The sequence below is a fragment of the Leptodactylus fuscus genome, chromosome 6, assembly GCF_031893055.1.
Source record: "Leptodactylus fuscus isolate aLepFus1 chromosome 6, aLepFus1.hap2, whole genome shotgun sequence".
In the NCBI taxonomy this organism is placed as follows: Eukaryota; Metazoa; Chordata; class Amphibia; order Anura; family Leptodactylidae; genus Leptodactylus; species Leptodactylus fuscus.
Window position 1 is genome coordinate 44,466,965 of NC_134270.1, and position 15,352 is coordinate 44,482,316.

Below are 15,352 nucleotides of genomic sequence, written 5' to 3' on the forward strand. Positions count from 1 at the left end.
AGTAAAAGCTGTAAGTAATGTGAGAGATGATAACTGGTAATAACTACTGGGGGAGTTTCTGAGGTAATAAATGTAAATCCATATCCAAGTTGTCACGCTCAATGAATACGGATGAGCAGATCTGCCTGTATTTCAAGTTCTGCACGTTACATATTAGAACCTGTCAGCTGGCATGGAAGACGACACAACTAAAGATCTATAATGGTTTTCAGATTGTCTTCAAGAAATGTAAACTATGTTATTGCCCTATACTTAAAGGAGACTTCAATGACTGTCCATAGTGGACAGTCCAGAAGGTAGCGTGGTAGCAGTAGTGGTGCGGACCCAATCAGTCAAAGACAGTGACACAAAACAGGTTTATTTAGAAAAAAAACAGGAGAAAAAAAATAAACCTTGACTTCAGGCACAAAATGAGCAAAATAAAATACAGCCTTAACTTTAGGCAAACCAATAAGAGACAAAATCCTGCTCGTCTGAGCTCTTAACTAAACAGTAACATAAACTATCTATATGTGTGGCTTACTAACAACCACACAAAGAAACAAACACAATACAGTGTCACCAGACTCAGAGCAACAGGACAGACCCAGACGCCTCCTCTCACTCACTGGATCTGCCCTGAAGTGCAGGATCTGTGGCCTTTTATGGGCCAGTAATGAGCCTATGACCCACACCTGGGAGAAAGCCTACTCCAAACCCATCTTGAACCACACTACTAAGTGGTCAATATGGAAGACACTTTTATCTGGGCATTGTAAAAAAAAAAAAAAAGTATTGTATGGGAGTTATCATGGACGTTATGTGACAGGCATTACTACGTGGGAACAAAAATGGCAAATTGTACTGTATTGGCATGGATTTGATGGATAAATAGAGGATGTTGTTCCCATGATGTCAATGTGCATATAATAAGAATTTTCTTTGTAAGACCAGCCCTTATAAATAAGGGGGTGTTCACACCTGCAGGAAAAACTGTTTGGGCACGGCTTGCCAGTGGTCAGTTGAAAAACCCATTCATTTCAATGGTATTTTAATGTAAACCGCTGGTGTCCGTATGCAGCCTCTCTGCCATGAAACCGTATTTTTATACTGCGGTGCAGTCTGCAGTGAAAGATGTATAGTTTTTGGTGTGTATGTATTAAAATCCACATGGAAAAATTGCATGATGTCTGCCTCTGCTTTCAATGAGATTTGATGTCACTGTTCACACAGCTGCCATAAAACCACACTGCATGAAAAAAGCGATGCTTCACCTCTCATTGCACATTCAGCGTGAAAATTGTGACACACAGATAAATCTAAGTCTCGGATCCATAGTCATTCAAGCTACACGTCTGCGTCTACCCCAAATTTCACTGCAAAAACACCTCTGATTTTGGCTAGCACGCCCGTCGCATGACCAAAGATCATGAGGTCACCTGCGACTCTGTCACTAATATTAGTGTATGGAGTAGCCGTGCGACCCCGTAATGTGCCATGACACAAAGTCGCAATCAAATTACATTAGAAGTTGCAACACAATTCCATTCACTAATATTAAACTTTGGTAGCGCAATGAGAGTCAGGGCCAAAATCGCCACGTAGCCCTTAGCATTCTTCTTATAAATGTGAACGTTTTACATGTGATTTTCCTGTCCAACGGGTATATATGTATACATATATATAATGTAGCCTTGTTCTTGACATTCAGAGAAGCCAAGTGTGATCTTAGGCTTAAAATTCCATTTAAAAAAAAAATACATCTAATACTTCTAGGGATATTGTTGCAGATAACATAAATGGATGGCTATAAAAAGGAAAAACAGTCATTCGGAGATTTAATCAATCGGTTTCAGGTTTTTTTAATATTATTTTCGTAACAGGAACACTACGCCGAAAGGGTTAATGAGCGTTTGCCAGCTTTAGGCATGGCTTCCATGAGCCTCACGTCACATTGCGTGCGTTCACTTGCTCGTAGCCGTGGTTGTTGTTTTGCCCTCAGTTAAGATGGCCACGTTACTATGTGTTTCCCTCATGACGTCAGACGCAGGCCGGTTCTCCGTGTGTGAGTTGCTGGGCGGGGCTGCCGCGGAGCCTGGAAAGTTTTACTAAGTAGTAGGAGAGTTTTGGCGGTGGCGGCGGCTGTAGCCGAGTTTTCTCCATGAAGAAGAGGAAGGTGAGGGGGAAGTCTTGTACATTGGGGCGGTGTGTGGATGGGGGGAGGGGGAGAAGGGTCGTGAGCAGAGCGGTGACCCCGGGTTATGGGGTAATGCGGGCATACTGGGTCAATATGAGCAGGAGCCCTGGTGTACATGGAGAGTGTGGTCCAGGTTTATAGTAGAGAGGAGGGGGCTATGGATGAACGCCGAGCACAAGGAGGATTGCCAACAGTGCTTTGTGGGGAGGGGACGCTGCAGAATTCGGATAGTCTAGTGGGGAGGTGGGTCAGATGAAGGGGTAATAACTGAGGTAGGACACGGATTGTCTGATGATGGTGGGACCTTATTTGGCTCAAGATAAGCACTATTAAAGACTGACGTTGAGACAGTGCATGGCATATGTGATGGCGGCGTCCGCAGGGGACAGGCTGGGTGATGGCGGCGTCCGCAGGGGACGGGCTGGGTGATGGAGGCGGCCGCAGGGAACGGGCTGGGTGATGGCGGCGTCCGCAGGGGACGGGCTGGGTGATGGCGGCGTCCGCAGGGGACGGGCTGGGTGATGGAGGCGGCCGCAGGGAACGGGCTGGGTGATGGCGGCGGCCTCAGGGGACGGGCTGGGTGATGGCGGCGGCCTCAGGGGACGGGCTGGGTGATGGCGGCGGCCTCAGGGGACGGGCTGGGTGATGGCGGCGGCCACAGGGGACGGGCTGGGTGATGGCGGCGGCCACAGGGGACGGGCTGGGTGATGGCGGCGGCCACAGGGGACGGGCTGGGTGATGGAGGCGTCCACAGGGGACGGGCTGGGTGATGGAGGCGGCCGCAGGGGACGGGCTGGGTGATGGCGGCGTCCGCAGGGGACGGGCTGGGTGATGGCGGCGGCCGCAGGGGACGGGCTGGGTGATGGCGGCGTCCGCAGGGGACGGGCTGGGTGATGGCGGCGTCCGCAGGGGACGGGCTGGGTGATGGCGGCGTCCGCAGGGGACGGGCTGGGTGATGGCGGCGTCCGCAGGGGACGGGCTGGGTGATGGCGGCGTCCGCAGGGGACGGGCTGGGTGATGGCGGCGTCCGCAGGGGACGGGCTGGGTGATGGCGGCGTCCGCAGGGGACGGGCTGGGTGATGGCGGCGTCCGCAGGGGACGGGCTGGGTGATGGCGGCGTCCGCAGGGGACGGGCTGGGTGATGGCGGCGTCCGCAGGGGACGGGCTGGGTGATGGCGGCGTCCGCAGGGGACGGGCTGGGTGATGGCGGCGTCCGCAGGGGACGGGCTGGGTGATGGAGGCGGCCGCAGGGGACGGGCTGGGTGATGGCGGCGGCCGCAGGGGACGGGCTGGGTGATGGCGGCGGCCGCAGGGGACGGGCTGGGTGATGGCGGCGTCCGCAGGGGAGGGGCTGCGTGATTTGTGGCGCCCGCATGGGAGGGGCTGCGTGATTTGTGGCGGCCGCAGGAGGAGGGGTTGCGTGATTTGTGGCGGCCGCAGGGGAGGGGCTGCGTGATTTGTGGCAGGGGAGGGGCTGAGTGATTTGAGGCGGCCGAAGGGGACGGGCTGTGTGATTGGTGGTGGCGGCAGCAGTGGGCAGCTTACATGATGTGGCGGCGGGCGGCTTGCGTGATGAGGGCGGCTTGCGTGATGAGGGCGGCTTGCGTGAGGCCATGTATAAGTTGAGGTAGTTGTCCGGTCATAAATAATAGTTCAGTATTTGGGAAGCGATGGCTGAGTAGGTGAGTTGTCAGATGGTGATAGTTGGGTGTCAGATGATGGAGGCTGTTGATTGGTTAACTGAAGATAATTGAGTCTGAGATTGCGGTGGAATTAGAGTTTGTCGGCAACAGTTGGGTGAAATATGACGATTGGATGAGTCAGTAAGGGGGCGTTCACACTGGCGTCGATGTCTGACAGATAATGTCTGTGCAAGATTTTAGCTTCGGAAACTAGCTGTGTCCGTTGCAATTTGCATTATTTTAAATGGGACATCATGCAGTGTCCTTTACTGTCCGTGGGTGTCCTTAAGTGTCCGTTTACAAAGATGTCCGATTTTTCAAGCGGACAGCTAAATCCTACATGTAGGATAAATCCTCACTGTTCCCTTGTGCAGCCTTTTCTTAGCTTTATTTTATTTGCTGCTCCTTGTATCAGTGTTCTTTACATTCAGTGAATCTGTGAACAAACTACATTTCCCATGATGCATCTGCCTGCTCGCACTCTGTGTTTGTTCAGGAGGAGAGTGAGCCTCCAAACGAAACATCACAGCATCATGTGACCTCACATATGGGAGTGACTTATCTGTGACTTCATTGCAGGGGAGAGTAGAGAGGTTAGGGGTACACAGAGTGAAAGCAGGGAGATGAATCATGGGAAATGTAGTTTGTCCACAGATTCACTGCATGTAAATAACATTGATGCAAGGAGCAGCAAGTAAAATAAAGCCGTTTCTGGGGGTGCAGCAGAGTTGATGGGCGACTTATGTTGGTGACCTGTCCGGCAGTCGCACAGCTGATTCGGTTTGGGATGGTGGATGTTGGTGACTCGATGGCAGTTTAAACAACGATTGGATGATTTTGGTTATTGGGTAAGAACAATGGCATCGGGTAAGAAAAGTCACATTGGCTACTAATTCTGATCAAGGTCATTGCCTGCATTGAAACTGCCCAGCATTGGACAGCAGTGTGGTGCTGAAAACCTTACGTAGTGACCAGGGTAAACAAAACCCTTATGTTCCTTCATTTTAGAGAAACACTCCTGTATGAAGAAAAAAAATAGATCTTGTCTCTCCCATTTCAAAATGAATCATTGTGGAGAGAAATATTGCTGACCACTTATTGTAAAATTAGGTGATTCCCTCCGGAGCGCTGACCTCCTTTCTGCCCCTCTGATGTACACAGTGTTTTCTGGCGGATCAGTACAACAGAATGAGAACACAAACGGATTAGAGCCTCAATCTGAGTCCCATAGAACTGCAAGGATGGTTTAACCTCCTGGAAACCTTTTGTGCACCAGAGAAGCAGGATTAGTACTTCAGAGGGGAGCATACAACTTTGATAAAGAAGAACCTCGCTCTCCTTGTAGTAGTAATGTTACAGTATCATTTATTAAGCTGCATCATTAGTAACTAATGTGACGTTTCGGTCCCGTGACTCTTGTCCGACAGTCTGACAGTGTAGGGCTGCTGCGGGTGTCCAGCACTGAAAGTAAATGTGGCTATGCTGCAGGGTAAGGTGCACTGGGGGAGGGACTAAATAATTTTTTACTGTAGTGCTAAGGCCCGGTTCACATCTATGTTTGGGTTTCTCTTCGGGACGTCTGCTTGGGAAACTTATCCGCTTGAAAAAGTGGTTACCTGAGGAAACTCGCGAACCTATAGACTATAATGGGGCCGGTGCGGTTTTCACACGACACGGACTTGCAGGACTTTTTTCTCCGCGTATTTTATGCAGATAGGGGAACATAGATGTCAACCGGGCCTGACTTTTCACAAGCCCAATGGGTCCAAGGCCAGTTTGACTGTCTGGCTGTAAAATGAAGCAGTAAAAGCGATCAGATCATTTCTATGGATCAATCTAAAGTTTCTATTATTATAATAATTATAATTTATTTTTTTCTATAAATCATGGTCCCTTAATTACAGTTGATTTCCAGTATTGCGGCTCACTTCATTGACTTGTTCCCTACTTTTTTCATTTCTAGCTAGTAATAAGACTAGTGCTGAATAGGTTCGGCTGCTGTCGCCGTAGAGGACTCTTGTATACGGTGATATGTGGTGGATTTCGCAGCCGTACATTCATCGTTCTGTCTTCATTGCCTTCAAACTGACATGAAGAGCAAGTGATATTTAGCACGTAGGTTCTGGAGGAATAGAGGCTTCATGTATAGCTGTCCCTATGAAAGCAGGCATTGTAGGCAGCCCCTGATTTACATGAGGCTTCATGGGGAATATTTGGAAGAGCCATAGTGGAATCTTTGTGGTGTCCTGTGTAGTGCTGCTTACAGATCACACCCCACAATACTAACCTTCTCCTGGATGATGCAGATGGATGCTGGACAGCTCTCAGTGATACGTGCTGAAATAAAAGAATAAGCATTACATCCGAAGCAACAACATGCTCAAAATAAAAATGGAGCAAATCTGTCTTAGGCTAGGATCACACCTACGTTCGGGTTTCCTTTCGCAGACACAGGTGTGATCCTAGCCTTACAATGTCACTTTTTTTTTTCTTTTTTTGCGGCCTCTGTGTGATCCGCGTTTTTTTCACAGAAATAGAGTATAAAGTCACTTGTATGAATAGTCATGAAGTCTTAAGAAAGGCTATTCTTCACCTACTTTTAGATGTCTTCTCTGCACCGCCGTTCCGTATAAATCCTATTTTCCGTTGGTATGCAAATGAGTTCTCTCACAGCACTGGGGGCGTCCCCAATTCTATGAGAGAACTCTCCAACGCCACCTCCATCTTCTACTGGAACGGCCTCTCCCTGCGTCTTCTTCCGGCACTGGCTTCAAACTTCTAGGCGTGCACAGTCGGCCATTTTCTTGTGGCCACTTACCCCAGCTTACTGTGTAAGCGGCCACAAGAAAATGGCCGCTTACACCAGACAGGCATGCGCAGTCAGCTCTGCCCAAGGCCCAACAGCAGAGACGACTACGCATGCCTAGAAGTTTGAACCCAGCGCAGGAAGAAGACTCAGGGAGAGACCATTCCAGAAGAAGATGGAGAGATAAATAATTCTCCTTGGCTGTCACCATATCTGGTGCAACTTTTCCATCCCAGTTACAATTGTAAGTGCCACTCTGAAGCACAAACTGCTGCCTTTACATGCCCAGTATGTGCAGACTATGAGAAGATGAATATTCATTACATTACGCAAGTTTTAGTTTATGGACATCATTTTATTCTCCACGTGGCCAGTAATGGATTCAGTTCCTCCACATTCACCACATTTTTTTTTTAATGCAAAGTTCCTTGGCTGTACAGTATAGAAACAGAGTAAATCCTAGAATTTGCTTCCAGTTCACAGATGGGGTGCGGTGCTCGTCTCGCCAAAAAGCACAGAAATCCTCGGATGATGAAGTCTGCAACTCTGAGAAGCCTGCAAAGAAAAGATGTCTGGTAAGAATCCTGGAGTCGTCATAGCTTGTGAATATTCTGCTGCATCGATCTGTAGATCATCGAGATAGGTCTGTAAGACAAAACAATGACTTTGTATCTTTTTCTAGGAAAGCTGGGTTGTCACTCTGTGTATACACAATCTGCCTGATTATTTATACGGGTAGGGGCTGTCATTGGAAATTGTCCTGGTTTATCATTTTATATTGAAAGCCTTTGTAACTTTGTGTTTCAATTTTTTACCATTTTCACAGTCTTTGCTGTCAGTGAATAAAATCATAAATATGTCTAAGACTTTGTCCGATACCCATGCACTGCTACGGCTGCAGTCACACCTAACCCCCCTTTGCTTAAAATATGGGGCAGAAACCTCACAGACTCCATTATAGTCCATGGTCTGCTGGTAAGTGGATCCTGCAAATGGGATAAAACAAAATAGTCAGCAATGACCTCTTCATTCCCTCAATGACCTCAGGCAGACAGCATGTGACCAGTGCATGGTGGGAGTCATGATGCCATTTGTACAGCATGTGACTGCTTGTACATGGAGGCTGTGAGGACTATCAAAGCACCAGCGCTGGATCCCCCTAGACGGATACGTTTTGTTTTACTTTCTTGTTTTATCACATTTGCAGCACTTTATCAATGGGAGGCAAAGATGGGAGCAATGTGTCCTGCTCCATCTTGCCCTAGATTCCGTGGCTGATATAGTGGCAGAGTCCATGGCACAAGATTCCACGCTGGTTAGGCCCATTCATCTGGAGCCGGGGATGGAAAATGAAGAGAAATCTGAGATGGATGTCTGCCTCCAATTCTGAATTATGAACGTGCTATTACAATATCGTGGACAGAATCCCTGCAGGATGCATTGTGAGACTGGACTGAAAGAAGATTCATTTAAAGAGTCATACATACTTAAGTGAATAAAATGTTGAAAAGCAAATGTGGCATACAAATGACACCAGCCTTTATTCAGCCTTATACACAGAAGTCTATGGATATGCAGGCTGCTACTGATGTATGGCCTCTTTCTGAACAATGGCAAACCATTATCTTACCATCAGCTTGTGTGTCCTTCCCAGCAGTCTTCCCTCTCCATAGACCTCCATGTTAGAAATAATTAGGCCTGATAAATGGAGGAAGGAGCATTTTTAATAAGATATTATAATGTTTCTTATATTCACCCGCAGTATTCATTTATAAAAAAGCAGTTTTGTAAGTGAAGGAATGCTTTAATATAAAATCAAATACATATTTCATTTGTTTCAGACATCAACCCGCAAAACTTCCAATAGGAATCTTTCAAGAAATATTATATGCGACCAGAACAGCGGACTACCAAGTTATAGCCCCAAGAGAGGTACCAGAATGGATACTCGGGGAAAAGCTGCAGGCAGGAGGTGCCCAAAGGTGACGGTCAGCTCACGTGTCACTGCCCATCAGGTGTCCAGAACTAGCGACCACACTTCATATCATGGGTTAACGGATGACAGCAGCGATGGTGTAGTGTTAGGCACGGCACATCCAGATAGCAGGGGTGTATACACAGACAACAGTCCCTTTTTCGATGAAGACAGCAACCAGCCAATGCCACTCGGGAGATTCTTTGAAAACGCAGAGCTTATGCAGGTGAGCTTGCAGGGTCAGACTACACTTGCTTTCTTTGTAGTCTGTATCCATGGAGATATATAGGTTGACATTTTGTCAAATTCCTTTCTGTTCTGATGACATTTCTCTCAAATTGGAAGTCTTCCTTTCTTGTCCCTTGCATGCAGCAGCTATTGTAAGACCTGCAAAGAAAAACTATTGCATCTCCAGTGTCTGTAACTATGTGTCTTATAATCTGAGTCTTTGATCCTTAGGACATTCCACCAGTTGCTACATCCCGTGCTTCTATGAGCAGAAGAGAGCTAAGAAACCTCCACTACAGAGCTAAGGAGGAGGAGGATGATGATGATGAGGAGGAGAATGGCGCTGATGAAGCCTTGAATAAGCAACATACTGTTTAAGTAAGTGATAGGGCTGGGCGATGAAACCTAAATCAAAATAGCAATTAAAGCGGACCCTGAGGCTTTCACCACTGTAGGTGAATAATGTAGTGATATTCTGCCACTCTCAGACCAATATTGAGACAAATGTTATTGTTTGTATAATAAATAGTTGTACAATTTTCCAATATACTTTCTGTATCAACTCCTCACAGTTTTCCAGATCTCTGTTCGCTGTCATTCATTCTGTTATTTGTAGCGGATACAATTCTGACCATGGTCATGTGGTGGTCACGCCTGGTAACTACCTGTCTGTTCATCACATGACCATGGACTGTGTATCGCATGATCATAGTCAGAGTTTCATCCACTAGAGGTAAGCAGAATGAATGACAGCAAGCAGAGATCTAGAAAAGTGTGAGAAATTAATACCGAGAAGTATATTGGAAAATTGTACAACTTTTTATTATACAAAGAGTAACATTTGTCTTTCACTATTGCTCTGAAAGTGGCCAACTCCTTTAATGTTATCTAACGTCCATTGTTCTGAATTATATTACAGGATTAATGTCATTTTTTTTATAAATCTGCCTCAATGTATATGTGTCTGTGTGTGCATGTGTGTGTGTAGATAGATAGATGCATGCAGGGTTCCTCTGTCCGCTTGAGAAGTCGGACATCTTCACTTGCGGACAGGAAAGGACGGGCACGGAGTGCAAAAGAACGCACCCGATGCCCATTCAAGTGAATGACAGGTGTCACGGACACAGCTAGTGTCCGCTCCTAGTGTCCGTGACAGATTTTGAGCGGACACTACATGTCGGACACCGATGGTAGTGTGAACGCTCCCTAACAGAAATCCTGCTCATCTGAGCTACTATCTAAACAAAGAGGCCTTATGGCTTAGTTCACACGGGGCAATGGGGGGCATATTTTGGTCCTGACTTTGATGCGTCAGAATAGGACTAAAATACACCTGCCACGACTGTCGTGGCTTCCGACAGTCGCCCCTTCCCACTCCGGAGTAGGCCCAAATTAATAGGTCTAGTCCAGAGCGCGCTGCCGCAGATGATTCAGCCGCGGAATGCGCCTGACGAAAGGGCAGCTCGCTTCTTTTTTCCGCAAGCGGGAACATACCACTGACAGAAAAATGTAAGATATAGACCTGTATTGTGAGGGGGCGGACTCTGACGTGGATTCAGCGCCAAAATCTGCCACCTCTTGTCCCGTGTGAACGAGCCCTAACTATACGTGTGGCTTGCTTCAGCCACATGGTCAACTCACAGGGCAAAAGCAAAAGTTCACACTGGTCTTTCACCAGCTGTCAGAGAGTTAGGAGAGAACCTGAGCCCTTCTCTCCCCCCCCAGGAACTGCCCAGGTCTGAGGTCTTGACAACCTTTTATAGGCCTTTTAATGAGGCCTGGCTCCCTCCTGCTGTAGGACCAGAAATGGTTAACAGAAAGGCCATCTAACAGCTGAGGTTTTGCTACAGATTTGTGCTGTGACCTCACTCACCATACAGAAGTGAGGAATCTGGGGGAGATATAGCGACTAGTGTTGAGCGAGTAGTGTTCGATCGAATACCTTGCCAGCATAGGAATACGTGTAATTGGCCGGACACCAAGGGGTTAAATGCATTGAATATTCGAAGCGTTTAACCCCTTGGTGTTTGGCGGATTACACGCATTCCTATGCCGGCGAGAAATTCGATCGAATACTACTCGCTCAACACGAATAGCGCCATAGTTTTCAGCCCTGCCACATGAGTGTGCATATGCAGAATGACTTTGTAATGTGTATTTATTCTCTTGTCACTTCAGGTGCCTTTGTGTCACCGCCAGGACACTGGATTGGAGCCACTACCTACTGCTTAGTCCATACACATGAGACTGTGTTCAAGCCAAAGTGCTTTTATTTGTACATAAATCGAGGAGATCCGCTTACATTTAACCGTTATTAGGATGTGAGTGGAAGAAATGGAGGGCAAGTCTTACACCGTCCCTAAACTTGTGTTTTTTTTTTTTTTTTGTTGTTGCCATTGGAAAAATAAAATTCAGGGGCTTTTCTTACAAAAATTTCTTATACCTTTCTGATATCCTTACTGCTAGGAGCAGCAGTATTAAGCTTCAATGCCACACACAAAGATGTGTAATTTATATTAAGTTCTTTATGTATATTACGTTCTTTCCTGCATTTCTCAATATTTTTATAATGTTGATGGGATAATGGCAGAAAACAAGAATGTGGAGGAGCTGGAAAGTCACACGATTTTGTACTTCAGGCGCTTCAGCATTGTGAGGGTCAGAAGGATTCGGGTGAAATGTTGCAGGGCATTGCTTATCGCGGCAGATGTAGCAGAGCTGTTCATTTCTGCTTCTCCATAGGACTGGGCAAACGCTTAGTTCACCAAGACTTGAACTGCTACAACTCTAAAAATTATTAAAATGTAAGGCTAGATTCACACCTGCGTTCGGGGGGGGGAGGGATGGGGGGGTCCGCTTGGAGATCCCCCTCAAACGGAAACCTAATCCACATAAAAAAAGCGGTTACCTTAGGAAACCCACAGACCCCATAGACCAGGGGTAGGGAACGTACGGCTCTCCAGCTGTTGCAAAACTACAATTCCCAGCATGCATACTTGTTCTGCTGTTCTTGGAACTCCCATGGAAGTGAATGGAGCATGCTGGGAGTTGTAGTTTCACAGCAGCTGGAGAGCCGAAGGTTCCCTACCCCTGCCATAGACTATAACGGAGTCTGTGTGGTTTCCACTCGTTTTTCATGCAAAGAGGGGAATGGAATATCCGAACGTAGATGTGAATGATATTTTCTACAGAGATGGACTTTTTTTTTAATGTAAGAACTGCAGATGTAGCAGAGCTGAGTGTGTCCTGCAGGATGATGCGAATTGACTGCAAGTTAACCCATTTATGCCGGAGCTTATACATTTTTCAGTTATAATAATGGAACTCTAGGCATAAATGGGTTAACCTACTGTATTATCTCAGGGAGTTAACACAGAACAGGCAGTCCAATAACAAACTCGGCTCTGCTATATCTGTATGCGTGTATATATTTACTGTTGTTTTGAAGCTTTATATAGTGACTTATTAAATATGTCTTTTATGTTAATAGTAGTGTAAACCGGAAGTTTAGTTGCAAAGCTTTCCAGCATGGTGGTCTTTGTTGTAAACCTGACAGAGGTATTTGGGAGACCCTGGCAGGAGACAGACACTGTCCTGTTACCCCAACGTGTCCAATTCATCGCCCATTGTGGCTTCTCCTGAGCTGATGATAGTAGTAAGGCAGGAGGGAGTTGCTCAGAAGTTGTCACATGTTTCTTGGTACTTTGTTGTAAACTTAGGACGACAAAAGGACTTTAGGGTTTAAGTCACACGAAAGATATCAATGGCGCACGGCTGCATTAAAATCAGTTAATATCATTTCACACGATTTTTTTTTTAAAGGTCCAACTTAACAGGCCATGACAACGAGAGCCCCACTGATGTAACATGTCCCTTTTACACAGGCGGTGTGTATTGTGATCGTCTGTACAGAGCCTTAATGACTATTACTGAGGTAAAAAAGGCTTATGCCACAAACAATATTTATTCTCGAGAGCAGTGGTTCTCTATATTATCAAATGAAGTAACCCCTTAGTGAGAAAATGGCCCAACCAAGTACCCCAAAGTAGTGATCACTTATAAATGTTAAAATGAGACTTTGTTTGGGGCCTTTAACAATTAGGCAATGGGCCTCTCCGTGCCCCCACATGTAGTATATTGGCCACTTCAGTATGCACACACAAAGTAGAGTGTCCCTGTCAGTGACTCCACATATCTTACAATGTACATGTAATATAATGGCCTCCATATGTAAATGTCACACAGTATAATTCTCCAGAATGGTCCCCGTGTTAATGAAGTTAATAAATTTTACATACCTAGGGATTTTCTAACAATTTCCGGTTTGGCTTTACCTGCATTTTCTGGAGCTCTCTTCAGACCCTCATAGTAGCGAAGGTGAGCGAACATAACAGAATTACTCACCTCCCCTGGGCTCGGCACAGGTCTCCATCCTCTTTGGGCCTCTTCTGGCCTCCTGAGTGACATCAGGGACAGCTGAGGCCTACAACTGTGACACGTGTCTCAAAGAAGGCAGGGGCCAACACCAGAAACCAGGGGAGATGAGTAACATCCTCCAGGTATACTTGAAGGGGAACTCTCACTCTGCTGCGTACCCTTGGGGATAGTGTGTCGTACAGCCGAGGTAATACATGCTCCATTCTCAGGATTGGTGTTGATATCAGCGGTCAGACCCACACAAATCAGCAATTTATACTCTTAGGCAGGGAGGGTAGATATTATTTGTGGCATAACCCCTTTAAATGAAGTCAGTGACTTCCAGATAAGCTGGACTTGATACATATGATTCCCCTGTGCCTTGGAGTCTTGACTTCTCCACGTATCAGTGATGACAACAATTCTCTTGCTCACACAAGTGCCATTTATTAGACTGACTTATTATGGCGTTTGTCTTGCCCCTTCCTTCTTTTTGCTATCTTTAGTCAAGTGATCTCCAACCTGTGGCTATCCAGCTGTTAGGAGATTCCTAGCCTGCCATGACGGGGACAGGTTGGGGGTTGTAGTTTCTGAACAGCTGGAGGCTGCAGAGGTCACTGCTGCAATCCGTCCTATTATAACCCTTATGGTTATACGCCAGCCATTAATAAACGTGTGCTTAGTAATGCTTTACCATGGTCTGGTCCTCAGGGAAGGAATGGTACAGCCACTTGTGCCTTTTCAGGTGTGTTATCCACAGCCTTGGCTCTGCATCGAATCCTCCTGTATAAGAGTGCAATGAAGTATGGCCCAGCATGGTGTGGACATCCCAAGCTATGGGTGATTTATCCCACAGCTCCTGGCTAGCATGTGGTATATACTTCTGCAGCAATTCTGCCTTTGGGGATGGATGCCATAGATAATGCAGCCTTATGTACTATAGTGCAATTACATAGCGAGCACGGTAATGCCAGATTAGGAGCCGCAGCTCCTCTTATGGCAACCTTTGACCAACTTAGGCCCAGTTAACATCTGCGTTTGGATTCCAGTTGGGGAGTCCGCTTGAGGACACCCCCCCAAACGGAAACCTTATATGCATAGAAAGCGGTTACCTGGGAAGACATGCGGACCCCATAGACTATAATGGGGTCCGTGTGGTTTCCGCAAGAATCATACGGAGAGAAAAGTGCTGCAAGCAGGTAACCGCTTTTCTTTGCGTATAGGTTTCCATTTGGGAGGTCCCCAAGCGGATTCCCTGAACGTAATCCCAAACGCAGATGTCAACCGGGCCTTATGGTGCATATATGTAATTAGCACAATACCCCTTGTTAAATGCTGGCTATCTAAAAAATAATTCCATTAAATCCACTGTGTTGTTTGTGCCTTTTTATATTTGTATTTCTACAAATGGAAATCTTATCCGTCCGTATAATGTACAATATATATTGTGTTACATGCTAACACCAATAAAAAAAAAAATCACACAAAACGACTCTTGTCCTCAGTTATAGACCATTTGTAGATATATTCCAGTCCGCACTCCTGAGATTTTCTTAAAATTTATCTTTTAATTTTTCATATAAAAATGGGTAAATCCAATACAAAAAATAAATGTGACTGTGAAAAACACAAAAGTGCGTTTTAAAAACCCATGAACCGGCTGACGCGTTTCTGGGTATGCTTTACCCCTTAGTCATAGCCTAGGGGTAAAGCATACCCAGAAACGCATCAGCCGGTTCATGGGTTTTTAAAACGCACTTGTGTTTTTCACAGTCACATTTATTTTTTGTATTGGATTTACCCATTTTTATATGAAAAATTAAAAGTTAAATTTTAAGAAAATCTCAGGAGTGCGGACTGGAATATATCTTCTGTTGTTTGACCCTTCGTCTTTCCTTGGAGTCCGGGACTACACAGCCGTGCACCCTGAAGATTGTGCCTTAGGTGAGCTACTGCTTTAAACTTCTCTTTTTTCTTGAATATATAGACCATTTGTGTTTGCTTTCTTTTTTTTTTTCCTAGAAACAGCGGTGTCTGAACTGCAATACTAGATATGGCTCACAAATAAA

At 46.0% G+C, this 15,352-nt stretch overlaps 1 protein-coding gene across 1 annotated transcript; it reads left to right on the forward strand.

Moving 5' to 3' along the window:
* Positions 1 to 2,067: 2,067 nt before the first annotated feature.
* C6H1orf174 (chromosome 6 C1orf174 homolog) lies at positions 2,068 to 14,703 on the forward strand. Its single transcript, XM_075279827.1, has 5 exons — positions 2,068 to 2,155; positions 7,141 to 7,239; positions 8,506 to 8,865; positions 9,099 to 9,245; positions 11,046 to 14,703. The coding sequence occupies exons 1-4, from the start codon at positions 2,141 to 2,143 to the stop codon at positions 9,243 to 9,245; spliced, it is 621 nt and encodes a 206-aa protein (XP_075135928.1). The 5' UTR covers positions 2,068 to 2,140; the 3' UTR covers positions 11,046 to 14,703.
* Positions 14,704 to 15,352: the final 649 nt, after the last annotated feature.

Bases quoted from the DNA above. Each gene is read 5' to 3' on its own strand.
- C6H1orf174 (XM_075279827.1), top strand. The intron at 7,240-8,505 runs GTAAGAATCCTG...CATTTGTTTCAG, and splicing joins CTGCAAAGAAAAGATGTCTG to ACATCAACCCGCAAAACTTC. The intron at 8,866-9,098 runs GTGAGCTTGCAG...TTTGATCCTTAG, and splicing joins AAAACGCAGAGCTTATGCAG to GACATTCCACCAGTTGCTAC.